The sequence below is a fragment of the Syngnathoides biaculeatus genome, chromosome 9 (genome assembly GCF_019802595.1).
Source record: "Syngnathoides biaculeatus isolate LvHL_M chromosome 9, ASM1980259v1, whole genome shotgun sequence".
Lineage (NCBI taxonomy): Eukaryota > Metazoa > Chordata > Actinopteri > Syngnathiformes > Syngnathidae > Syngnathoides > Syngnathoides biaculeatus.
This window is the reverse complement of record NC_084648.1, coordinates 13,427,578-13,455,381: the sequence shown is the minus strand read 5'-3', so window position 1 is coordinate 13,455,381 and position 27,804 is coordinate 13,427,578. Positions and strand designations below refer to the sequence as shown.

Sequence of the window (27,804 nt, the reverse complement as noted above, 5' to 3'; positions counted from 1 at the left end):
ACTTATTTGCAGCTGTATCACACAAATAAATCGTTGAAAAAAAATCATATACTGTGATTTCTGGACTTTTCTTTTTAGATGATTTCTCTCACAGTGGACATGCACCTACGATGAAAATTTCAGACCCCCTTCATGATTTCTAAGTGGGAGAACCTGCAGTACAGCAGGGTGTTCAAATACTTTTCTTCACCGTATGAAAATTTCAAATTTTGGTACAGATTTTCACAAGAATCACAGAAGTTGACAGATAATTTGCCTTTACGGGCCTCATAAAATCTTGTGCCGGGCCAGATCTGGCCCCCCGGGCCTCGAGTTTGACACCTGTGGCATAGAGCAAGGCAATGAATAAAGAAAGCACTGAAAATGTGGGTTATGTAGGCTTCCATTGGGTGAGGAGCATGTGCAATCATGTTCAGCAGGTAACTGGAAAGTTACAGTGAAGAGAAAAGTGATGGGGGGGGGGATTTGGCACAGGTATAGAGGGAAAGTTTTACAAATAACTATTGGTTATAATCTATCAAATCATTTTTTTAAAAAGCTTGCTCACATTAGGGACGCGGGTGAGGCGAATCCTATCCCAGCTGTCTCTGAAATGCCCCCTCCTGTGGACAGATGTGACATTACAGTACGAGAATGGGCAGGGCGGTGGAGAATTCGTGATTAGCAGGATTATTACAAAACAAAATCAAACCTGGAAGGGGGAAATTAAAAAAAAAAAAAAAAAAAAAAGACAACCTTTTTCAGAGTTTTTTTTATTTGATTTTTTGGTGTTTTATTGTTGTTTTTTCTCATCAAAAGAATCCTGAGGTATTCACAAAAAAAATGGCATTTATTCTTTTTGAAATGAGACAGGGATGCGGGCTGAGGTGAAATACAGCAATAAAATAAAATAAAATGAAAATAATCATAATACGGGCAAGTAAAGCTGTGACATACATTTTCATGGTGCCAAAAATAGGGAAACTAACAATATGTCAGTTTTCTTGGTTTTGTTGTGAAAACTGCAAATATTTAGCTACAGCACCCCCTCACGTAAAAAAAAAAATAATAATAATCAGAATTTCGAAACTGTTGACCCTTTGTTTGTAAGTTTACACTGTAAATAAAACAAATTCAAATGGATTAATTTAAGCCAATAAAGATAACATTTAAGCCAATAAAGATAAATGTCCTTGGCTGGGTGGCTTGGATCTTGTATTTCACTATATTTCGGTATATTCTTATTATTACAATAATCATAGACTTTTGACTGCTCACTTCTAAAGTCGTAAAAAAAAAGGCATAATAACAAACCAAAAATCAAAAGACACACATCAATAATAAATAGATAAATCAGTGAAGAAAATACACTGTTGAATGATGTTCCTCCCGTGTCACAGATAAATAAGACAAAACCTGTTGTGACTCTTAAAATAATAGGGGGGGGGGGGTCCTGCAACGCCAGACATCAACAAAAACAATAACTATAATAAACAAAAACAAAAAATAAAAACATTACAAGTGCAACATGAGTCACAACAGCTTTCTGAAAATAGTGGAAAAAAAAAAAAAAAGCTCACATGCTCACAAACAATTCACTTACTACACCATCAAACAAATCAGGAAGCATACAAAAATAATCATAAAACAGCATTAAAAAAAAAAACTTGTGTCAAATCATAAGCCGGGGGAGGGTGTATTTGTGACGCGGGGGGGTGAGAGAAAAAATAAAGCAACAGCACACAATTTACAACCCGCACTGGGGTTATGAGTCATAAAGTGATCAAGATGTCTGATCTGCGCACAACAAGACATAATAATAACAATAAGAACTATTAAAGTTGAGTTGAAGCGGCGGCAAGAATCCACCGGCATTGGAACCTCGGAAGTTTCGCCGAATATAAAACAATGTGGAAATAATAATAATAGTAATAATCAAACAGCACTAAATGCTTTATTAAGTGTACACGCAATTCTCTTAAGTCACATTTTACCATCATTGTTTAAAGTAGTAATAAATAGAAGATATCCAACTGTGTCATAAAAAAAAAAAAAAAAAAAAAAAACAAAAGCCAAAATACCCAAACTTTAAAAATGAATGTGTGTATGTCCTTGATATTTAATAATTATACCGAGCAGTCACACTTCAACTTTGGAGGTTCCACTGTGTATTTCATATCTATTTGTTCAATTTGGTGTCTCTTCTTTGCCCTGAATAGTAGCCATAATTACAACTCATAATACAATAATATTTCAAAACTTAAAATTGTATGAATCATCAAATAACAATGATCATTAAAATAATAATTAAAACAAGAAAAATAAAGGATAAATAAAATTATCATCTCCGTCAAACACTTTTGGTACACGCATACAGCTAAGTGAAAAAAAAAAAGTGTGTGTGTGTGTGAAGTGGAAGTGAGCATGATAATAATAATAATAATTGAACATTTCTGGCAAAAGTAAAAAAAAAAAAAAAATGTCAAAGGGAACAAAACGGCAGTTACAGCTGTGAATGATGTGCACTTGATAAACTTTACAGCGGGGGAATGGGGGGGGGGAGTTTCACATCTATAAAGTGACTAAAAGTTTATTTTTATGTGAGTGGGGATGAAATTAGTCTTTGATGCCTAGGCCAGATAATAACAATAATAATAATAATAATAAAAACACAAGATCCCCTCCTGAATTGCTAAATTTGCTCACTTATGTAGAAATTCATAGGTTCCAATATTTTGTGCGTTCTTTATGAATCGTGGTAACAAAATGGCCGGTCAAAAAACATTTTTTAAAAAAACGTCCATTTCATTGAGTAAAATAAGAACGGGTGGTGAATATTTCATCATTTTACTGTATCTTTTCATAAATTATAATAAGTTATTTTTTTCTTATTAAAAAGCCTTTTTTTGGGGTGGGGGGCTGTAATGGATTGATAGTGTCAGCATTAATTTCAAAGGGGGATGATGATTAATTTGGGAGTGTTGTAAAGCAATAATTATTGAATACAGCAACTTTTTTTTTTCTTGCTTAGCTTAAAATTTTGAAAGTGTCTCCTCAATGTTGACTTTTACTTGTTTGCTCTTTGTATTAATTGAGTGTATATTTATAAATCCAGCTATTGTGACATCACGGGAAGAATAGAATATCTGTTGCATTTTATAAAATTTAAGTATCGTAATCTCCGGCCTACAAGCCGCGACTTTTTTCCCCACACACGGTTTCAACCCTGCGGTTTATGCGGTGATCCGGCTAATTTGTGCATTTTTTCCTAACGGCCGCAAGGGGGCACTCGAGCGGAAAAGGTAAGAGTGAGACCGGTGGAATATATGTGCTGAGGAAGTGACTTTTACCGGCCCTGTTAGCGCTGCGCTGGCGTTAGCTCCATGCTAGCATGTTGCTGCTGTATTACTGGCGTGTCTCGGTGATATTTACCGACATGTTTTATTTTAACCGGCCCTGTTAGCGTGGCGCTAGTGTTAGCGCGGCGCTAGCGTGTTGCTACTGTGTTACTGGCGTGTCTCAGTGATATTTCACAGTAAGTTTTATTTTAACCGGCCCCATTAGCGTGGCGCTAGCGTTAAACTTTTTCGGTGTACCATCTTTGTGAATATCGCCTGTTTCAATGTGGGCACTTGCGGCTTTTACGCAGCTGCGGCGTATGTATGTATGTACCAAATGGTATTTCCTTTACAAATGTACTCGGTGTGGCTCTGTAGTCCGGGAATTACGGTAGTTCTTACACTCAATAAAATGTACAACGCACGTGAGTTTTGTGAAATTACTAAACACCCCCCGAAATTGGAGTTTTAAAATTTGTGAGCACGTTCAAATTCAGCAGGGGATTGAATCGTTATCCCCCCCCCCCCACTATACATCACCCGGGGCTTGACGGTTCTCCTCCCCTGCTTTTACAGAATTGACCCCCCCCCAAAAAAAACAAACAAACAAACAAGCAAAGAATATCCCTCCCACCCAAATACAATCCTTAAATATGTGTCAGCTCATTAAAAACTTGCTGCGTTGCGCTCCTTATAATGTACCGCTCGTAGCGAGCCAACATGGTTTTCCATGACTGCATAGTGACGACGATATTTGGTTTACTTACAGATGGGAATTGAAAACACACAAATACACAGAGAAAGAGAAGAAGAGAGCGAGCGAGACAGCTGCTGGACGCCAAGGCACAGCTCAGGTAGGCGCTAGCAGCTAGCTTCACTGTTTATATACACTGCCGGCGAGCTAATATACACATCAAGCCAGGTTGGGATCACTTTAAATATTTGGTGTCTCTACATCAGGGGTGAGGGAGCTTCTTCCTAGATTTTACAAAGTCCTCCAAGGAGACAGGCCCGATCAGATGGCTCCGTACTGGGCCCACCCCTGTTCTACAATCCGAGTAGCACAAAGAGCATGTACGTGTTGGTGCGCATCAGTTTATAAACTAAACAAGGTTAGACAGTGGGAGACTGGAGAGGACACGCATCAGGTGTGATTCACGACCGGATGCCGAGCACCTGAATGTACTTTGCGTACACGTCGGCCCCGTGGACGTAAACCGTGGCTTCAAAACCCGAGTCAATGTACGGCAGGGTAAAAGGAGACAAAGGGGGGCGAGCGGACGACACAGTTGGAGCTCATCTTCATGTTGTATCAATGAGAGCCACGTGGTGCCCTTTGGCTTCGTTGAAATTGTCAAGACTCTGAACGCTGTGATGAATTCGGATTGGGTCAAATGGTTGGGATCGATTCATGTGCCAATTTTACAACAATTTTCCCCATACATAAAATTTGAAAGCGGAACGCCACCGGCTCTAAAAGCTGACCGGCGCTGTACGAGGTAGGTTATTTTTAACTGTAATTCCTAAAACCGTTCACAGGTTAAATTTCCTACTGCCAATCTGGTGGAAGATTTTGTAGATTTAAAAAAAAAAAAAAAGTTAATTAGTTAATGTAAAAAAAAAAATGAAAAAAAAAAACAGAAAAACAACAAACCTGGCAGAAAAAATAATCTTACAGTGGCTTGGAACGGATTAGGCTATTTACATGTAAAATGCGCTTCTTCTTACGAAAAATTTACAAAACGCAACCTAACCTCGCAGTTAACACACTAACCTCAATGCCTGACACCCCTCCATACTGGCATACGTTGTTCAGCTCACGTGAGTCCAGTCCAGTGCCTCAAACACCACCCCAATCTAGTACAGCAGCTGTGACCTCTGCTCAGGTGAATCCGTCACCTACCACCTCACCTGATTGGACCCCAGTGCAGGTGACCTCGCCTTATGGAAGTCCAGTGCCTTTAAGAGAAATTCTCATGGACAGCGATGACTCCAGCCCCACCAGGAGACGGGTGGAAACACGTGAAAACCGGTTAAGTGTGGTCGGCAATTGAAACACTAAATCACTGCGGTACGCTGAGGCCCTGGACTTCCTCAAGGCAAGATATTAGGGCGCACATCCATGCCGTGCAAGTCTCTGACCTGGAACGAGAGGTGGACCTGACCTATGACGTTGACGGCGTGGCCATTCAGCTGCAGACGGTGGTGGAAATCCAAGACGGAGTCAACCGGCTGGTTCTGCCATACGTCACGCCAAGCTCCCTAAAAAGAGGGACTACTACTTGGATTTGGACCGCTCCAGAGGTGCACAGATGAATTCTTCCAAGTACTGAAAAACTGCGTGGGAAAACCCATCACATACATAGACGGGGGCAAGGTCTGGTGGTGGCTCCCAGAAATGCCCAGACGCCAGATCGGGATCTGAACAGAGACATGATGTGCAAAACCATTGCCTGTAATACTTCAGACGATGTTTTCAATGGGTTCAAGGCATTGGTGAAAAACCTCCCAAAGGAGGACTTGAATCGTCCATAGCCTTCTACATCCGTACGCACAAAAGAGGGTTTCTGGGACGGGGGGGGGGGGGTACAACGCCACCAGTCTGGATGACGCCCCGCCGCCCCTCGAAAACTAGACTTGAAATTAGCTCCGGCAAACACGCATCAGGCGCATTTTGCCACTATGCCAAGTACTGGAAGCAGAACCGGCAGTCATCGATCGGGAGAGTGCTGATAAAAGTCTTGGTGGACCTTTATCAGCACAACACCTGATCTCCAATGGGAAGCGATGAGACGCGACACACCACCTGGACATCTCACTGGAGCCACCACCCTGAAAACGCTCTGGTCTGACTTGGCCACCAAAGACCGTTTTTCAGCATCCCAACACCTTCCGGCCAGCTGGCAAGAGTGTGGAAGACTGATTACTCAAAGGTTTCACCACCGAGAAGATTAAGTTTTTCCTGGCATTGAAGTTCCACGACCTCAATCGAGGACACTGGATGTGGTGGAACAACAGAGACTGGATCCATTTGCATCTGTCTGACACGCCTCTCGCGTGAGGCCACTCAAACACTACTGGTTTTCTGCAAGTTTGACAGTCCGGGCCTGTCCCACTCGAGAAATCTCGAACTCTACGAGGATCACGGCATGCCGCGGAGGGAAAAGGTTCTTCAAAGGCTTCCGCCCAGGCTGTCAGGAATAATTTTGACAACTCTCACATATATCCAGTACAGCCATGGTGATGGCCGGGTTTTTTTTGTGGACTTCGCTAAAATGAAAGAGCTCCAGGCAGAAATGGCCGGTGAATGGCCAGAAGCATCTGCAGAATCTGGCCATCTTGGGGAAAAATCACACAGGGTCAACATGTGGACCGTGGCACCAGACAACTCCAACTCCTTTTAGACCCTATAAACTGTATGCACCCAAGCAGTTGGAGCAGCCTACGGAGGTCGTCCAAGGAACCGAACCACAAGACGACATCAGGCCCACATGCTCATCCGAGGCCCAATACCTAATAGTTGGCACCAGGAGGCCCAGGGATGAGGTAGAATTGTCAATGGCCGACCTCCCAAAAAAAAAAAATGTGCAATTACAAACGGGCTTATTCCTTCTACTTGGACGAGTGTAAGAAGATATGAATACCCGCCAGACTGAAGAGAGCAAAACTGATGAAGGCATTATACACTGCACTAGCCAAATCAAAGCCGCAAGACGCTGATAAATCGAACAAAAGTCAAAAACAAAGAAATGAATCATGAAGAAAAGTTCCAAAGTGAAGCCAAAATGGGACGCGAACAATGTCGGAGTTCCTGTTACGGAACGCCAATCATGGCGCTTTTCTTTGGACCGCTCGACCCCCCCCGTTGTGTCTAATAAGTGCGCCAGTCTCCCTCTGTAGAGCAGAAAACATCACACAAAAGGGGGTCACTGCTACACCGCAGCGCCCCCTTTAACCACTCAAAATTTCACATCCGATTTGTTACAATAACGTACTTATGGGGTTGTGGACACCTTTGGTGTGCGGTGGATGGACGAGACCGAAAGCATCTGGACAGACAGACAACCTCCAACCTGGCTACGGTTTTAACGACTTGCATTAGCGGTCGTACGATGTCAGGTGACGATGTCGCGTCGCGAGTTGAGTGCTTTTCGCCTTCCTCGACGCGTGTTCTTCTCGTCGGTATTTGGTAAAAACGCGTGCGCATTTTGCATTGAAAACTTTTTTTTTTTTTTTTTGGCTAACGTATTTTGTCCTTTGGGGAAAAAAAAAAGAAGTGACAGCAGCGTCTAAAGCAATGAACACAATTAAAATAAAACCAAAAATAGTAGCAGCAGTAAAATAAATAGTTTGAACGGAACAACAATCATCAACTAGCTTGCAAAAAAACAAAAAAGTTGGCGTAACACCATGAAAGCTTTGTACAACGGACGTTTTCTCCTCAGTTTCCTTTCTTTTAGCACATACGTAACTTCCTTTGTTTTCGTCTCACACTTCCGGTTTCTCAACAACCTTACCCTCTCCTTCCAATTCTGCTCATCTTTACTTCCACCTTTTCTTCTCTCTCTCTCTCTCTCTCTCTCTCTCTCTCTCTCTCTCTCTTTCTGACACTTAACCGTTTCCTGGCTCGTTCAGTACCACTCATCAGTTCTGTGTGTCTCAGTGATTTGCTTTGGTGCTCCGTCAAGTCTTCACTACGTCAACTCGACAATCCTCCACAGCCGTAATGGCGGAAAAAACAACATTCAAGTTTACGCTCGACGCTAAACGACCAGTCAAGATTTGAATGTCAAGAAAAAGCCTACTCGTATGAGAACGTTAAATCGTGGCATGAAATTAGTGCATGAACAACCAATATTGGCTTGACTGAAAACGTGTTTTTGTGAAATAATACATCTTTAAATTATTACGAAACATTAGCATGAATATATTGGTAAGAGCAAATTCAGCATTAATGTAGGAATTTGAAAATTGTCAACGAAAAATCTACAAGCAATGCTTAAATGACAATGTTATTTTGCCAGCAATAATTACCGTAATTCCCGACCTAAAAAGCATACCTGATTATAAGCCTCGGTACACAGAAAGAGTTTAACACTAGCGCGGCGCTCTAGCGGACAAGACTCTGCGCATCGTGCTACAAGACATATTTCCATGCCGTCTCCAACCGACCTAGCATTGAGCAATGCTTAGCTTGACCGGCAATATGGCGGCGTAAACAAAAGTCACGTGTTTTGATGACGTAGGTGCACGAGCTCCATAAGAACATTGATGCCTTCGTTCACAAAATTTATCCGGCGCAATCCCGAGGCCCATTTTTGCCACAACTTTGTGTGCGGCTTTAGAACAGACGTAAATAACCGTTACTTTGTTTGAACGTGACTATTAATGGAAAAATAGTTGACTGTTACTGCACCATATGTAATACAAGTAATTATAAGGAATAGTTTCTATAAATAGAAATGTCTCTTATTCTATGTTGTTGTTCTTTGTCCTGTATGTTGTACCAGGGCAGCACCGACTGCCGGAGAAAAATTCCTTGTGTGTTTTTACACGCCAATAAAGCCGATTATGATTCCGATACCGCGCCTTGAGCATCTTGACTGCCACCTCGCAACCGCAATCAACCTTTGGTCTGGAAAACGCAAAACAGCAGCGACGGACAGAGGTAGACAACCGAGTCGAGCGGGCGTATGTTCTCCGCTTGATGACATCCATTCACCGCCTTTTCCATTTCTTTGTACATGCTGAAAGTCTGCATTCTACGTCTCCGAGCGGAAAAAGCAACACCGCGAGTTAACGCTCCTCCAAACGGCCATCGTTGCGACTTTCTTTTTCCAATCCAACGCTTTCCTTCCATCTGGTCTCAGCTGCGCTAACTCATAATGGACTGACAACAAAACCATGTTAGCGTAAAAGACTAATTTTTTTTTTTCAGTTTTCCCTCCCAAATGTTTGTCTTAAACTTGGATTATAGCTCATTCACATGATAAGATTACGTTAAAAATGAGGCTCTCACTAATGATCTGCGTGTTTTCATTGGCCGTTACAGAATAGAGGTGCATCTCAATAAAATAGAATACTGTTGAAAAGTTTTTCTATTAGTTCAATTCAAAAAGTGAAACTCGCGATTCCTTAAACACATAGCACCAAATACCACCTTATTCCATTTTTTTTAAATTGTTTGATTGGTTATATCTTGAGCGAAGGATTTTCATGATCAGCGAGTTTTTCATAAAAAATCATGAAATAATTCACTTGTGTACTGAATCTATACACTGAATTGAACTAGTGAAATAAAGGAAGTTTTCTCTGGTATTCATAATTATTGATGACACATGACATTGCATTCGTATCTAGACACGCTCAACACACACATGTAACAGTGGCTTAGATAACACTCGTTGCTAAGCGACTACAAAAAAAGTGACACTTTACGAAGTTGTTGATGATAATGACGGTGGCTGCACACAAACGCAGGTAACTAACTACAGTGCACATCTCCCTCCCGTGTCTGCCTGTCCAGATTGAACATGCTATCCATCCAACAGCGCCTCCCTCCATCAGACCCCCACCCCCAAAAAAAAAATATATATATTTTTTTTTAAATCTGCCGTCGTCGTCATCCTCCCACTCTCTGAGGGCTTCTTCGGTGGACAGAGTCTCAGGCTAGGCTTAGCTCCTTTAGGCTGAGGCTAGACTACATTAGGGAGGACCGCTGAGCTAAGGGCGGGCGAGGGGCTTCTCTGCGGGCTACCTGCTGAAGAGCGAGGAGTGGAGCTGGTGCTGGTGGCTGTAACATTGGCTGCTGCGAGGCGACTCGGTGCGATCCATCACCGTCTGGAACCAACCGGCCACATCCACTTCCAGCACCTCATAGCGTTGGATGAAGCTGTGATCCTAGAGCAAAGGAAAAGTAAAGAGGAATGCGTTGGCTGGATTGACAATGCCCACAGCACATCGGTGCCCTCGCTTACGAATTGAAATTGTTCCGTGACCACGCTCGGAACTCTAAATACTCGTATCTCATTATCGTTCCCCGCTGAAATGAAAACAAGTGCCATCATATTTAGATGATATGCGGATCAGTTCTAACTAACAACAGACTCCCAGACAGCATGTATGAGCCAGCCCGGCCAAAGCCGTTCTCGTTCGCGAGGCACGACGCGGAAGCCGTCCGACGCGCAGATCGACACATATAGCACCCCTATCATACGTACGCAGATCTTTTGTTACGTTATGAGAGACGGAGTATGTGGTCCGCCCCAAACTATTATTATTTTTTAGTAGCTGTATACACACCTACCTGTCATTTGGAACCCACAAAGCTCTCATCCTTTGCACCCGTGCAGTCCATTTTTCACGATGAACCAAGTCTCTTGGAAACTTATGAAGGATAAATCCATCCTCCCGAGTGTTCAAACAATATCCAGCAATACAATTAGCCGGCATTTTGGTTAACACGAAGGAACAACAAGCTACCTTTCTGCAGGTAAAACTAATTGAAACAAACGAGACCACTGGAGGGTGCTCCTGCTTCGTATGTCACTTCCTGCTTCTTCTCGAAAACAAATCTCTCGAGAGGATTTTCATGGCGGGAGTTACAAAACGACATATGTCAAAATCAAGTTTTGTTGTGAAAAAACAGATGGAGCCATACCGGCTGCCATTTTTTCATTAATAACATCCTAAAAATCATCCCATTTAATGACACTTCACCTTTAAAGCATGCAGTGTAAATCCAGTCATGTGAGAAGTTCAAAGTCCAGAATGAATCTCGTTGAAGACTTACCAGCAACTGGTGGTATTTTGGCCTTTTTCTGTGATCCTTTGTGAGGCTGCAAAAAACAAAACCGGTATTGTGAACAGTCTCGGAGCGTTGATCATGCGCGTGGAGCTCACCAATCTTTGACGAAGGACTGAAAGTCGAGGGAGAATCCCATGCTGAGAGGCAGCAGAGGGGGATCTTCCTGCAGCACTTTGGTCAGAACCTCAAAGTCTGTCTTGCAATTCTTGTAGGGAAACTGTCCTGTGGCCAGCTCCACCTAGCGGACACCGGGTGCCATTGATTATGAGCAAGTCTGCAGTGGTTCATTTCACAAGCAAGTCTGTGACTTGCAGCTGTGAAATTACACAAAACATTTTTACAAAAACCCTTATTTTATCATCTTAGATGTAAAATATTGCCACTATCCAACAAAGAGCCTGCTTCATATTATATTTTATCCCTAATGCAAGTAAATGTAATTACTGTTTTTTCACACCTAAAATAAAACAAAAAACAAACTTAAACAGTACAAGAAAAAAATTGGAGATACAAGTTGTAGTAAAAATTGTGTTGAATCTGACTTAAAAAAAAAATATTGAAAAACACAGTTTATGTGTTGGGACGCAACCCCTGTACCTCTGGTAGACAAAACACAAAAGCGAGTTATTGTGCTTACCAGCATTTAAATTTTTTTTTTTTTTTTTGGCAGGATGACGAAATAACCCCACAAATTATGTCCATAATGGTTTGTAAAATTGTATTTTAAACCACATCTAAACAAAGGTGCAAAAAGAGGAATTTTGGCAGCGGTTAGTCTTCTGTGTTATTTTATCTAAATCATTATTTCATATCAATCTAAGTTTAAATTTATGATCAAGTTTGACATTCTGCTTCAACCCCCACCCCCAATTTCCAGCTAGTTCTGACCAGAGAGATGCCAAGGCTCCATACGTCCGCTCGGATGTCGTAGTCGGGTTTGGTGGGATCGGGAGGGTCTATTCTCTCGGGCTGCACGGATAAAAACATACAAAACGGGGAACACATTGTGTGAAATCATTATTTGATAGCTGCATTAAGTCACAGGCGAGTAAAAATGGATGTGCTATCACTCACCGCCATGTACGCGGCACAGCCAGCGCTGCGAGTCTTCGCCTTGGAGTCAACGAGGCGTCCGCTGATGCCGAAGTCGCACAGTTTGATCTGACCTTTCGCGTCCAGGAGAATGTTGGAGGGTTTAACGTCGCGGTGGATTACACCGTGTTTCTCTTTCAGATACAGCAAGGCTTTCACTATCTGGAGGTGGTAAAAACAACAACAACAACAACAACTAAAATTGTGATATTTAAACCACAAAACTTGGGCAACCACTGCATTTTCTTCAATGTAATCAAATTTTATTTTTAGAACTGATTATTCTACAGATTATCCCATTAATTATTTGAGTACCGTAATTTCTAGACCATAAACCGCGATTTTTGTCACACGCTTTCAACCCTGCGGTTTATACAATGATGCGGTTAATTATGTGTTACAACTGCTAGGGTCAGTCAACCAGAAAAGGTAAGAGTTACACAGGTGGAATATATCTGTCAAGGAAGACGCAAGTTTAATGTAACGTCACGCTTTGTGCATGAATAAAAGTAGCATGAAGAGACCCTCATCGAGGAAAATACAAGAAGAAATGCATACGACGCAGCTTTCAAGTTTCAAGTGATCGAGCTGGCCGATAAAAAAGTAAAACAGAACTGCTGTACGTAATCTCGGCATAAATGAATCAATTGTGAGATGCTGGAAATGGCAGCGGGAAGAACTGAAGCAATGTAAAACGACGAAAAAAAAGCTTTCAGAGGTAATAAAAGCAGGTAGCCTGAACCGTGTTGCTGTTGTGTTACTGCCGCATCTCAGTGACTTTTACCAGTATGTTTTTTTTTTTTTCTTTAATCCAGCCCTGTTAGTGCTGTGTTACTACACTGCTTGGAAAGAAAAGCCATTATTAAAACTTTGAAAACATTCTGTGTACCGTCTTTGTGAATATCTCATGTTTCGATGTGGGCACATGCGGCTTATAAACAGGTGCATCTTATGTATGCAAGGGGGCACTCGAGCAGAAAAGGCAAGAGTGAGACCGATGGAATATATGTACCGAGGAAGTGACTTTTACCGGTATGGTTTTCTTTTCCCAACCAGCCCTGTTAGCGCTGGACTAGAGTTAGCGTTGTGCTAGCCTGTTACCACCGCGTCTGTGATTTTTACCAGTATGTTTTTTGTTTTGTTTTTTTTTATAAATCGGCCCTGTGAGTGCCACGTCTCAGTGATTAAGGTATGTAGATATATTTTTTTAACCTGCCGTTAGTGCTGTGCTACTGTGTTGCTACTGTGCAGCTGCTGCGGCAGTTTTTTTTTGTTTTTTTTTAACCAGCCCTGTTCGTGTTACCGTGTTGTTGCTATGTTCAGCTAAGCTAAGCTAAGCTAAGGTATTAAAACTTTGAAAACTCTGCGTACCATCTTTCTATGTAACTATCTCGTGTTACAATGTGGGGACTAGCGGCCTTTACAGAGATGTGGCTTATGCGTGTACAAAATGGTTTTTCCTTTAAAAATGTACAGGGTGAAGCTTATAATTAGGTGTGTCTTATAGTCCAGAAATTATGATGACTGGAGGAAAAAAGGTTTTGCGTTGCTAAACAAAAATACTGACACAAATTATGCTTTTCTGGTACAGGTGTTATTTTTGTCCACTTGGGGTTGGCAACCATGGCACTGTGTGTGGCTTTAAAATAGGTGAGTGGTGTGGGCGTCAGCGGATTCAAATTGGCAGTTTTGAGTCCAGGGTAGCGGCTGGCCGTTAACCTGTTGACCACCCCTGGGGATTATTTGTGGATGTGCAACTATTGTAGTTTTTAAATCTTCTTATTGCGCTTTTATTTTGTGGCTGGTTATCTCCATCGTTGACCACCTTTGGGACATTACAATACTTTCTATCTGGTTTTGGACTGCTAAAGTACACGAGCCAATCATTTTTATGCTACACTATGCCACAAACCATAGATGTAGTATTGTGCAAGACAGTTTTGCTCTGCAGTGGACACATTGTAGTAATGTTTTTTGTGTGTGTGAAATGATTTCAAACTGAGGGAATTTTGTGATGCACCTTTTTGTCTTGGCTCATCACGATCACACAAATTGAATTCTACACTAATCAGCCCTAAACCTTAATCAGGCAGAAATTCTTCTTTAACTTTTTGTATCAAATTATTGATATTAATTAACTTACTGCAACGGTCATTTTTCCCAAGATTTGTTCTGGGATGGGGCCTTGGATTCTCTTTTTCAGCTTCTCGGCACACGTTCCCATCAGCTCCATGGCAATAAATACATCTGTCTGGAAAGGTATACGCATACATATTAGTTACATGTAGTCAGGTGGCTACCACTGCACTGTACACTGTTCCCTTCAAACCTTGGAGACATTGCTGTGCTACTGAAGTTGTTATTGCAGTTTCTGAAGGGATTCCAAATCCATCCATCTATTTTCTTAGCCGCTTATCCTCACAAGGGTGACGGGGAGTGCTTGAGCCCATCCCAGCTGTGATAGGGCAGGAGGTGGGGTACACCCTGAACTGGTTGCCAGCCAATCGCAGGGCACATAGAGACAAAAAGCCGCACTCACAATCACACCTGGGGGCAATTTAGAGTCTCCAATTGATGTTGCATGTTTTTGGGATGTGGGAGGAAACCGGAGTGCCCAGAGAAAACCCACGCAGGCACGGGGAAAACATGCAAACCTCACACAGGTGGGAGCGGGATCAAACCCGGGTCCTCAGAACTGTGAGGCCAATGCTTTACAAGCTAAAACACCATGCCGCCTATTTCAAAACAATTTTTATTTTTTATATGCAATAAATTTGAATAAAATCATTAAGTGCTGTTTTGTTTTTTCATCATTTAAGCACAGTTTTGTTCTCACGCTCAAATTGTGCATCATATCACAGTAGCTTACACCAATGTTAAATCCACCTTTCCATAATAAAATGTTTTCAATAAACACATGGGCCTAATACGCTACTGTATTGTAATCTTGAAGTATTTCTTTCGGGGGTACTTGCAAAAATCCGAAGAAACACTGTAAAGGATTAATGCCTTTTCTGTTGGTTTTTTTTTTGTGGGGCCAGAAGGTTCTATTGATAAAAGATGGCAACCACAGAACAAGATACTCGTAAACCACAGAGTTAATTACACATCAAATCAATTTTTCCAAGAGGATGCGATTGTAAATCATCCGCGTTTCCTAACCCGTTTTGAGCCAAGGCACCATTATCAACAAACCAAAAAAAAGTAACAAAAAAGGCATACACGGGTTGATTGCCATTCAGTGGAAAACCATTTCAGTTTTGTTGGGGGGGGGGGGGGGGAGACACTAAATAGTAAAATGCAAAACAGTACATATGGTGGTAATTGAGCATGCCTTCTTGTCATGGGAAGCACTTCATTATTTCCTTTAAAACTCCTTGACAACCAGTGTCACAGAATTGATTCGGTTCTACTTTCGAACTCTTGTAGCGTGTATAGAGAGGACACCCACATTGGTAACTATGGCACCGTAGCACTGGATGATATAAGGGCAGTCGTGACTTTTCAGCACCACGTCCAGGTCCATGAGGATCCTCTTGTTCTCGTCCTTGTTTCCTGTTCGCCGCATTTGCTGTGGATACACACACACACACACACACACACACACACACACACACACACGAAATGATCACAAACTGAGTCAGTGAAGAGGATGGTGTGTGTGTTTTTTTTTGTTTCCCCCCTTTCTCTTTCTTTGGTGTTGGGGGTTAGAAAGTACCAAAAGGTCTTACTTTGACCGCGATGACGTGACCCGTCTTCTTGAATCGCACTTTGAAGACCTGCCCACAGGTCCCGCTGCCAATCTCCCCCTCATTGATCAAATCCGTCACCTCGGCCGGATACCTCTGCAGAATCAACGGCAGATGCACATTATCGCTGGATCGGACTCCACTGTTGAATACGGTCCTGCCTTGACTTACAAGTTTAATTCGTTTTGACACTATGTTCAGTACTCAAAACACTTGCATCTAAATCATCTTTCCATATTGAAATGAATAGAAATCCGTTGTGGTGGCAAAATGTTTTTAACTAAGAAAAATAGAATTCACCAGTGCTTTTATAATAACAAATAATAAACAGAATGTTAAGAGTTAAAAAGTTGGTGCATCGTTTCTTTGTGCTCCTAGTGTGCACAACTCAGCCACCAGGTCGCAGTATAATACAGAAACTTTCACACACAGTCAGTAAATTGCCTGTATTATATATTGTCTGTCTTCATGTGTTGCTGCACAATGTTTTCAAATATCCGTATTTTAACCGGACGTAACTACCATAACATTGCGGTTACCTTAGTTATTGAGTTTTCTAATGTGTGTTACTATTAAGCTTATAGACTGAAGGTTATGTGCTTTCGTTAAATACACTGCAGGTGTTTTGGTTTTTTTTTTTTTTCCACGGCTGATACCGATACTGTTAGTAGTCAAGGAGGCCGATAACTGATATTTGGATGTGATAACTAAGTATTGCTATATATATTACACTTTACACAGCTTTGATCGCACTGATCAGATTGGCTGATATTTGGCATTTTTCCCGATTGGCCAATCCAATTACTGACATAATTGATCGACTCCAAGAAAGACATTGACTCCACGTCGACGTCATGCAAAGCATATCTAAATCGAAAAGCTAGTTTATTTTTATATAGAAGTATTTATGCAGTATTTTTTCATCTTTTGACGTAGAACTGTAAATATCTGATGGCCAATTCATTTATTTAAAAAAAAAAAAGTTGCCTCCATGGGTGGGAGAAGATGGCTGAGAGACAACACGGATTACGTGGATTAGACTACAAGAAAAATTTGCTGTTTCACAATTGGACATCAGACTGCTGCAATAAGATCTTGTACTCCGCTACGGCTGCATCCCGTTTTTTAGAATCATTGGGGTTTATCCTGTCAACTCAAATGCACACTCGTTACCATGGGGAAGGCAACAAGTCCTGGTAAGGACCTGTTTAACCTGCTGCCCTCTGGCAGCCATGACGGGTCCCACAAAACACGGACAGGCAAAATCAAAGACAGCTTTTTCCCTAGAGCCATCAACTTCTTGAAATTAAGACCACAAAATATAAACAGTACTGTAATCTAAAATGATGCAACAGCACTTGTTTGCTTTTCTTAGTTCTCTGAGCAACAGTGGAGTACAAATGAGTAATAATCTTACCAAGCGACCAACCATGCTGGACATGGGGAATAAGAGTGGAAAATACACTTTATTTACTTATTTATTTCTTTTTTTTTTTTTTAGTTCTTTTAGCAATAACTGTGGCTTGATTGTAGATAGTTTCATCTGGGTTACTTTACCTCATATTTAAAGTCCGAGTGTCATGCCTATAAACATTCTAAAATAGATATTGTAATGAAAAATACATATGACATTATTCACTTCAATGTCTGCATGAAAAATATATATAAGCGGAGAGTACGTCATCCATGCGCAAAGTTGCGGAAGTCTGATTCGACATTCAACCGGTAGCCATATTGGTTGCATTTTCTGTCCGTGACGTCACACTGGGACATTCGCCATTGAACACACGCTGTGCCACCTACTATGGGAGATGAACACGCCCCTTTTGACACAGAAGCTCTTTTCGAATAAGAAAACATCTGAGTGACTTGACCGGGGAAATATTGCCCTATCGTTTCGAGACATATTTAAATATGCGGACAACGGCCAAACCGCATGCGGCCAAACAACCTCCTTGCTGGATCCACCTCTGCGGCAGTGATAAAAACAACGGCGCCTGCGGGCGACAATGACACCACAGCCAAACTGCCTCCCTGTCTGATCTACCTCCACGACGGTGATAAAAACAACGCCGTCCACGAGCGATGACGACGCCGCGGGGCGACAATGACACCACAGCCAAACTGCCTCCCTGTCTGATCTACCTCCACGACGGTGATAAAAACAACGCCGTCCACGAGCGATGACGACGCCGCAGCCAAACTGCCTCTCCGTCCGATCCACCTCCGCGGCGGAGATGAGCCACCACGATGGGCCTTGTCGACAAGACCGGCGGCGATCCACAAGGGCGGCTCGGCCTTGTCGACAAGGCCAGCGGCAATCCACAAGGCCTACAGAGGTAGCGATCGCAAACGGTTACAATTAATCGGTTGTAACCGGTTTTCGATTGTGTAAAACCGAAACCGTAATCGGACTTTCGAAATCGGTTAAAATTTCCAATAATTTCTTCCGGTATTCCACATTGCGCTATTTTTTCAATATCATTTCCACTTTTTTCAAGAATGTTAACATTAAAACATTTTTACAAAAAAAAGAACAAAAATTTAACTTATACGAGTGCGTTGTTGAAAGCCACATTCAACAAGCTTGTTTGTCAATATTGTATACAAACTACCTCATTACCGCGGAGTAAATTAACGATCGATGGTGTAGCACCGGAGAAAAGGAGTCGGAGGCGGAGTGTCGGACACAGGAACAAAACTTGTTTTATTGGCAGACATCAAAACACTCGCATAACGGCGGGAACTCTGTGAACTCGTCACTTCGGAAGAGCAACAACAAAAACAGTCCATGCACCCCAACTCGAGGTCCCGCGGGTGAACACCACAATGGTACCGATTTTAAAACCAGTTAATCGTTTTTTTGCTACAAGAGTTCGGTTAAAACCGATTATGAAAGTAAGCGGTTTTTTGCGATCCCTATACGGAGGCCATCTTTCACCGGCTGCAGCACTGAAGTCTTCAGATGCGCACATCGACACATTGAGCATGCCTGACTTACGGATTACGCCCCCCTCCCCAAACTATTGGTTTTTTTTTAGTAGCTGTATACACGCCTACCTGTCATTTGGAACCTATGAAGCTCCCGTCCTTTGCACCTGTGCAATTCATTTTTCACGAAGAACTGGGTCTTTTGGAAAAGCATGAAGCGCGAATCCATCCTCCCGAGTGTTTGAGCAATATCCAGCAATACAACGAGCCGGCATTTTGGCTAACACGAAAGAACAACGAGCTACCTTCCAGCAGGTAAAACTAGTAGAAACATACAAGACCGCTTGAGTGCGCTACTGCCCTGTACGTCACTTCCTGCCTCTTCTCAAAAACAAATCCCTCAAAAGGATTTTGATGGCGGGAGTTACAAAAAGCCATATATGTCAAAATCATGTTTTGGGGTGAAAAAAGGATGGATCCTTTCCGGCTGCCTTTTTTTTTTCATTAATAACATACTAAAAATCATCCCATTTCATGACACTTGACCTTTAAAGCATGCAGTGTAAATTCAGTCATGTGAGAAGTTCAAAGTCCAGAATGAATCTCTTTGAAGACTTAAAATCATGCATTTCATGACAGTGGACCTTTAAGATGTTCTATTTTATTTTATTGGTTCAAGCAACTTGTGGAGAAGTGTTTGTTATCTCATATGACAATAAAGGCTTTTGATTTGATTTGATCAGGACAACATGTAGAGTAGCCACATATTCTGTATGTCATATTAAGAGTGACGAACTCACCTGTCCATCGATTTTAAGATAGCCCGTTTGTTTCATGATCTCTTGCAATTTCTGGTCAATCTCTGCACTGCGGGGATGAAAAAAGAAAAAAACATTTGCGATTTTACGTCGTGAAAGCTTTGGAAGTGTCAATGCATCGTGCAATGTTCGGACTGCGTGTTTGCCAGCGCACATACTTTTCTAGACTCTTCTGTAAGCCATACTGCGGGGTGGGAAGGGTGAGCATGGTTCTGGGGCGACAGGGGTGGTGCTGAGGCGAGCTCTCTGAAGACGATGAGCGGCTTCCTGCGTCGTTGGCCAGGGGCAGCTGAAGGGCTGGTGCGGTGTGGGGGGGAAATGACCGGTTAGAGACAGGCAGGAGAATAATGCATTTCATACCAGAAGCCTACATATCATCAGCTCTGAAAATCTTTCACTCCAGGTAACGATTTCAAGCCAATGTCATGATAAGAGTGGTGAGACTGGAAAAAGTTCTTTTCAATTTTGAGGCCAGTCATTGACGGCGTGGTGCTTCATTCGCCGGACTTTGGCGAAGGCAGCGTTAGTGTTCACTTCGGTGATGGGATCCAGCAGCCTGTGTCCCTGAACAGGGTATGCGGGATAGAGGATGGAGGGATGGAGAGACAGATAAGCCCAACTGATGTTCGTTTACCAGCTGCAAACCCAATATCTGGTCATTATAAAACTGCAAGCTTGGGTCCCAAGAGATGATTAACGGATTTCCTGCCTCAAATCTCTCCCCGTTTGTCTAGGTTTTCTCCAGGTATTCCAGCCCCTAGCAAATAGTGCAGATAACTGGATTGCAGTTTTGGCAGGGCTGGCCTCCTCCACACCCCAAAAGCAGCAGGTGATTGTATCCTGGAGCCTGTTGGAAGGAAAACCACTTAGTGTGAGGGGAGAGGTTAGTAAAAGTGGATCTCCACAGGTTTGGCCAGCTCCAGATTTGCAGAAATAGGCTAGACAGACACGTGGAGCCAGAAGATGACGCAAACAAAGGTACAAGGTTTGCAGGCGCCGCCCTCAGCAGGTGAGGAGGGTACATCGGGCATAGTGCAGCTGGAAGTTAGAGGATTTTTCAGTTACAGGCAAACAAACGCGAGAGAGGAAAACGAGCGTTCACCGCACTCCAGGGACGCTGGATTAGAAACCGTCAAACACAAACGCGACCCCCACCCCCTCAAAAAAATACAAAATGCACCGTGCAAAAAAATAAAAGCCGCATGCACTGTGATCTTCCACCGCCGTCAAAACTTGAGGTTAATTGCACGCACACAGACACACCAACGCTATCCTGCCACTCATTGACGCACAGACGAGAGAGAAGGGATGGAAAGATGGAGGGAGGGTCTGATTTGAGGGGGAGCTTTCAATGGGCCAAATTGGGTGGGGGGTAATAAAACAGCAGTCAACGGTAGGCCTCATACAATCAAGGAAATTATTCCTTTGTCATAAAACAAATATATCTAGTAGATGAGCTGCTAATGTAATAATAATCCACAACGCTGACGTCATACTAAGGTCTACATGACCCGCGATTGGCTGGCCACCAGTCCAGGATGTACCCCATCTTTTGCCCATGATCAATTGGGAGAGGATCCAGTACACCTGAGATCCGAATCAGGAAAAGCACAAATGAAAAGTTTTTTTTTTTTTTTAAATGCGAACACACAAAACACTTTTTAATTATGTAAAAATGACTTCCCCACAATTAAAACAAGCAACGCAATTAATGATGAAAGCCTTCCTTGTGAAGACTTTAAAGGTGTAATTTTCTTTGTTTAGTCTGACAGTAAACTTTAAGTGCGAGTGTTTTATTTGAAGATCTGTTCACTATTCCAAACGTTCACTTATTGTAAAGTTAGCTGAGCACCGTTCGTATCTCGAATTTTTGCTCACAAGTAAGAAGGAACAAAAAATTCAGCGGGATGACAGCTTGTTTGTCAAAAAATGTGAAAGTCAAGTCACTCATCATCATCCTCTCAAAGCACCACTCTGTCATTATATTGTTTGTATGTGCTCCAACAGTTAGTGTTCAAATCGAAGTTAAAAAGTTAAAAGGTTTATAACTACCGCAATATCGAGGCCACCTACGGCGGCTGACTTTGGAACGACAAAGGCAAATGTTTGCGGGTTGATTGAATACATGTCTACATTGTATTTCTTCAATGTTTAGTTTTAAAGTAACCATCAAGCAGGGCTGTGAAATGAGGAAGAGAAAATCAGAGGAAAGTTAAATGGAGAGTCTAGGGGGGCACAGCTCCCCAGTATAAATCGGGGCCCTAAATGATTAGATCTACCTGGCAATCTGTAATTCGACAACTTCAATTTCACTAGTTCGGAATGTCTCCCCCCCCCGTACATGGGCCACCAAACGCGCCCCCTCGCCTGTTCCGTACTTCATATCTCGGTGGCATAGCACGCCCCGGTTCCTTGATTTTACGAATGTGTTCACGAGGGTACTCGTTGCCGACTTTATGTTCGAGCCAATTCCAATTCCATGTTTTTTTAGGCTGTTTTCCTTGTCGATTTTTTTCACATCGTCTTTCTCATCGTCTTCCCGTTGCACAATATCCCTTCTTGCGACAGACATTCTCGTAGCAAAGCTTGACCGCTGGTCGTGTGTTTTTTTTGTTTCTGCATATCGACACGTGCTTCAAAGCGAATACCGAGACAGGAAAGACAGAAGTTGGCGCGAATGCCGCCAGGAAGTACGGCAATGTCGTTCGTCGGTAAAATTCACGTACGCGTTGCTAGGTCACACTGTTTTTAGCCCGGGTTAAGTTGTTCTCGTCTTTGCCGAATGGATAGGAATCTGATTACCCATCATGCCTTGCGACGGATGCCATAGTGTGTGTCTTATAGTGTTCAGAGAACATAGGTGATTGGTGAAGCATGAAGTTTTTTTTCGATTGTTAATTTTTCCGTTTGGTGAAAAAGTTATGACGTCGTTTAAAGAAAATGGAAACGTAGTAGGCAAAAACACGTTTGAAGCTTTAAAGCAGAGCCAGATACTTGGAAAAATTGAAGGAGATTGGTGGGAATGATCCATAAGAATTTCAAGCAAGCGACTGGAGTGACGATGTGGAAGGCGACCCTGACGTTACATATCCGATATCGTTAATTATCACGTGAATTCTGTGAGCGGGTATACCCTTGATGAACTAAAGGCTTACAAATCTCTACAAGCCTACAATGACTTTGTAAGTGGGTGGGTTCAAGATGTACGGCAACGGGGGATCGGTAATCACTGTGTAATGGCGGCTCGAGTAAGACCTTCTCAAGAGGTCCACTACCACTACTACGTCCCTGGATCTTATCCCAAAAAGATGGCTGCGTTCTCTCCGGTCATTGTGCGTGTTTACGCGTGGCTGCCCTTCTTTTTGTAGTCGAGGCTTCAGTAAAATTACGGGATAACAAGACAGTTATAGGAGAGCGCCCTCTCCAGTTAAAAATGTAAGTCAATTTTTTTCCCTTCAAGAATTCTCTGTCATACCTTTGTGTAGAATACATAATTTATTCATTCCTTGTTGTCTCAACTATTTCTTTGAAAACGTTACGTGTTACTAAACTATCCGAGCAATCTTGATAGTGTCTCTTTGTTGGATCAGGAAATCCTGCTCGGATAATCCTCGACAACCTTGGGTTCCGTTTTTTTGTCGACAATCGCTTAGTTTTACTTCTCTGGTTGACAACGACCTTTGGAATATCAAAATACTACCTCTTTGTTTGCCCAGATTCAGCGCGGTTAGTACAGCCCCAAACTACGCATGCGTGGCCCACATTATTGGATGAAAGGGGCTAGCTTGCTTGCTTTGTTGACATCGACGCTCCCCTTGCTTCAGACACACAAAACGGCGGACAGGGGACTCCCGGGACTGTGGTGACGGCATCGGAAACCTATCCAATGCAGTCAAAACTTGTTCTACGTTCAGCTGGCGTAAAACTCTGCGTGCGCGGCTGTATTGAGCCGCCGAGATGTAAGAGGCCCGGTCGCCGTAAAGCCAAGTAGACCCCTACCCCTACGACCCTAATGATTTTTAATGTAAAAATAGAGGTTTTGTGAAAATCATATTTTTCACAACAGAATCCACGGAAATCTCACAGCCCTGATCAAGTGTAAATAACACCTTAAATCACGCACTTGGCCTCTCTTTTGAAGAATTGTTCAAAATCTACCGCTTGTGAATTTCCCTGCCACCATCTTGCACTCAAAACTTCAATGTTAGCTCGCAGCGCAAGACAAATTTTTAAAAACTAATTATCACGCATTTGAGCTATGGCTCGTATTTCAACGACTCCTACGTCCGGTAAGTCCAGGTACCAATTTAGAGCCTTTTTAGACAGGAACTGGAAACACTTAAGTGTCAATGGGTCGAAAGACAGGAAGCCCACGTTGACAGGAGGTGATGAAGAGGCAACGTGAAAGGAAATTAAAGGGAAATGAGGTGGTTGGAGATGGCGTGGGTGTCCTTGAGAGGGTGTATAAGAGCGAGGGAGGGGTGTGTTGCAGTGGCAGAGAGAGCGATGGATTGAATGATACCTGCACGCTGGGAAGGAGCTGGAGCAGGACTGAGCTGGATCACGATGACTAGATGGGAGGAAAGAAAATACAACACACACACACACGGCACATTACTGCACTGGAACTACTACGACTATCACACACACACACACGCGCACACACACGCCCACAGAACTCTCTCTCCAGCTACAAATACTCTCGTAAAAAAACAGAGCAAATAAATAACAGTGAAAAACAGCTGTGACGGCATGTAATATGACACACACGACAAATAATGGCAAATTCCACAACTGTTAAACTTCATGAGAGAGACAATAGGTAAGTAGTTTTGTCCTACAAATAAACAGCAACTGAAGCCAGACGCAGCGATGCCCATGGATGCATTCAAGTCCTCCAGATAATTGAGTGTAATGTGGGAAAATGAGCATTCCAACCCGTTCCAATCGAGAGCAGATATGTCTAAAAAGGTTATTCTGACCGATTATACTGAGGGGTGAGGTGTGCGAGCACTTCCTCCCTGATCTGGTACGTTAGGCTTTTCTTTCTTTCTTTTAAATCCAATAGAAGATAAAAGATGAATTTTAAACAGGGTTAACATCGGGGCAATATTAATTTAAAATTTCAGTTAACTTAACAGATGCAGCCGACCACAGGAACACACTGCACTTTTTGTCATTTAACTTGGAAAAAAAAAACTTATCTTGATATTTTTTCATTCTGTCATGCAGGGACACTTGCCATGTCGAGAAAAAAACAATGTTTAACTGCATATGTGTACCATCCAGATTTAGTATGCGTTATAACATTTGTGCAATGTCCTGATATTGCTGATTTTCCATTTTTGAACTTGTCTTTGATGGTCTTGCAAAGGGAAAAAAGTACATATATTTCAGAACTCATTCAAGTTAAGGAATCCAATGTTTCGACCTCCCCGTATCTGATGAAATCTGCAAATTTTGTTCTTTAGATTAGGAATCTGTTCTGAGGTCCCGAGTTCAATCCCGGACCCGCCTGTGTGGAGTTTGCTTGTTCTCCCCGTGCCTGCTTGGGTTTCCTACGGGGACTCCGGTTTCCTCCCACATCCCAAAAACATGCCCAATTAATTGGACACTCTAAATGGCTCCGAGGTGTGATTGTGAGTGCGACTGTTTGTCTCGATGTGCCCTGCGAGATTGGCTGGCAACCACTTCGGGGTGTACCCTGCCTCCTGCCCGTTGACAGCTGGGATAGGCTCCAGAACTCCCGCGACCCTGGTGAGGATAAGCGGCTAAGAAAATGGATGGATGGTTTTGGAATCCCTTCAGAAACAGCAATAACAACTTCAGTAGTACAGCAATGTCCCTAAGGTTTGAGGGGGAAAAAATGTTATTTATAGAGATGTGCTGTTAAATGTTATTTACTTTAAGACAGACTTATTTAACACAGACGAGAAGCTATAATTCATTGAATGGCAAGTTGTCATTTTATGGCACGGTCATGTGACGGTGGTTAAAAATCAGTTTGGCATTATCTCGTCTGGGTTGAAAATGGTTTTGAGATTGAAATTTTCGGAAGATTTAACCACCACAGCTGCCATAAGTGGACTTGTACGTACGCAAAGTCACACAAAAATCAAAGCTTGCGAGGTGTATGTCAGGCCTGCCAGCAACTATCGCTCAGTCGGTTTAGCACGTTAGCTTAGCATGTTTGACAGCACAGGAGCCGACCACATTCTGGAGGTGACTGTCGTCGAAATACTCCGTGACAGCGGCTCGGACTTCCAACACACGGCGGGACTCCTTCCAAACGCGAAACGAGCGCGTTAGCGTGAAATGACGAAGCGTCAAACCCTACGTCGCTGTTTTGTTTATGTAGCTAGCGGGCTAGCGCGCAGCGAGCGGCGAAGGAGGAGCAGAACAGCCCTCCTCTCCTTCACTGCTACCTCTCCGCCTCTTTACAGCTTTTCCCCCTCAGTTATTCTCGCCCTTTTGCGGGCCGCTCGGGCCTCCCCGGTGGAACACTCACTTGGTCTCGCGTGGGATCTGTGTGGACTCATATCGATCTTGAGGTCCATACTCCGCCGAGCCTCTTCGTTTTCCTGCTTGAGTTTCTCCTCGATTCGGGACAGCCTCTGTTCCAGCGACGACATCTTGAAAAATGGAGCTCCCCGTGGAGAGCACGGCTCGACACTGCCGCCTTTGGCAGATTGACGTATGCCCGGGGAGGGACCGACATTGCAGGTGGGTAGACGGGCAGGGCTGCGCCGGATATTAAAAGTTCAGATGATGTAAAAGTTGGACAGGACAGACAGAGAACAGGTGCTGTTTTAGGGTGAGACAAAAAAGAAATTAATTGCAGGTAGACTGGCACAGATGTACAGTTAGACCGGAAATGCCATGCAGCTACTAAATGTAGTTATAACAGAGAGTTGCAGTTTGACGTGAAAAAATATGCATTGGACAAGGAGTTGTTGTATGTACAGAGAGGCAGGTGAGGAGGGAGACAGAATCTCTTCAAGCAAAAAAAAAAAAATAAAATAAAAATGCATGAAAATACAGTATAGATGTGAGAGTTGAAATACAGTGGTGCCATGACATAAAAGTTTAATATTCCACTCTATTTCTGCATCTTCCCCAAAAAAAAGTGTCATAATGTGCATTTTGATTAAATAAATAGGACTATGTATAATTGTACTTCATGAAAGCGCAGGAATGACAACTATCCATCCATCCATTTCCTTTGCCACTTATCCGCACGAGGGTTGCGGGGAGTGCTGGAGCCTATCCCAGCTGTCAACGGGTAGGAGGCGGGGTACGCCCTGAACTGGTTGCCAGCCAGTCGCGGGGCACATCGAGACAAACGGTCAGACTCACAATCACACCTCGGGGCAATTTAGAGTGTCCAATTAATGTTGCATGTTTTTGGGATGTGGAAGGAAACCTGAGAGCCCGGAGAAAACCCACGCAGGCATGGGGAGAACATGCAAACTCCACACACACACGCAGGTCTGGGATTGAACCCGGGACCTCAGAACTGTAAGGCCAACTTTTTACCAGCTCAGACCATCACACCTGGCAATGACAATTGAATAGAATTAAAAATTACATTTCGTTTTTGTCATACTGCTTGAAATAAATATTGCTCCTTGCGCTGTGCCATCAAAGACAGACAGATGGATAGACTGACCATTGAAGCATTGTTACGAATCCCACTTCAGTTCAAAGCTGTCGTTGAGGCTTTGTGGCGGGCAATCATACTGCAGCATGGCGCGTCCCAGCCGCAACTCGGAGCTCCTAAGTATGGCACTGTTAGTCGTTCTATGCAGAGGATAAAGAATACAGCGGATGCACGCATACTTGCAACCCAGCACCCTATTTGTAGATTTTTGTTAATTTCCTTCATCTTCTTAAGAGGCTTCTCAACAATGCTTACTGGCAGTTTCTTCAACTTTTTTTCCTCACATTGCAATTCTACTGGGCACCAATTTTAGGCAGATTTTCGTTATTCGCTTCCCGGCTCAGTCCCTATCCCCCGTGAGGGTTCAGCGTTTATGATTGTGGGTCCCGTTATATTGTCTGTCTAGCTGGTGTTGCTGAACCATTGCTGT

General features: G+C 42.9%; 1 protein-coding gene across 4 annotated transcripts; it reads right to left on the bottom strand.

Annotated features, from left to right (window-relative positions):
* Window positions 1-502: 502 nt before the first annotated feature.
* On the bottom strand, window positions 503-27,785 carry map2k7 (mitogen-activated protein kinase kinase 7). 4 transcript variants are annotated; one of them, XM_061828645.1, is made up of 13 exons: window positions 26,223-27,785; window positions 24,237-24,284; window positions 19,873-20,011; window positions 19,697-19,763; window positions 15,948-16,061; window positions 15,668-15,787; window positions 14,360-14,467; window positions 12,199-12,378; window positions 12,013-12,093; window positions 11,220-11,362; window positions 11,110-11,155; window positions 10,075-10,217; window positions 503-602 (listed from the first exon to the last, which is right to left on the bottom strand). In XM_061828645.1, exons 1-13 carry the CDS (start codon window positions 26,344-26,346, stop codon window positions 518-520), a joined length of 1,398 nt encoding a protein of 465 aa, XP_061684629.1. In that variant the 5' UTR covers window positions 26,347-27,785; the 3' UTR covers window positions 503-517. The 4 variants fall into 4 exon arrangements, with proteins under 4 accessions (XP_061684629.1, XP_061684630.1, XP_061684631.1 ...); XM_061828646.1 differs by lacking the exon at window positions 24,237-24,284; XM_061828647.1 differs by lacking the exon at window positions 503-602 and having other exon boundaries at window positions 2,813-10,217.
* Window positions 27,786-27,804: the final 19 nt, after the last annotated feature.

Excerpts from the sequence above, each read along its gene's own strand:
- map2k7 (XM_061828645.1), bottom strand. The coding sequence starts at position 26,346 with ATGTCGTCGCTGGAACAGAGGCTGTCCCGAATCGAGGAGAAACTCAAG. Across the intron at positions 20,012-24,236 it reads AGCTCCTTCCCAGCGTGCAG|CCCTTCAGCTGCCCCTGGCC; the intron begins GTATCATTCAAT and ends ACACCGCACCAG. Across the intron at positions 19,764-19,872 it reads TTACAGAAGAGTCTAGAAAA|TGCAGAGATTGACCAGAAAT; the intron begins GTATGTGCGCTG and ends TCATCCCCGCAG.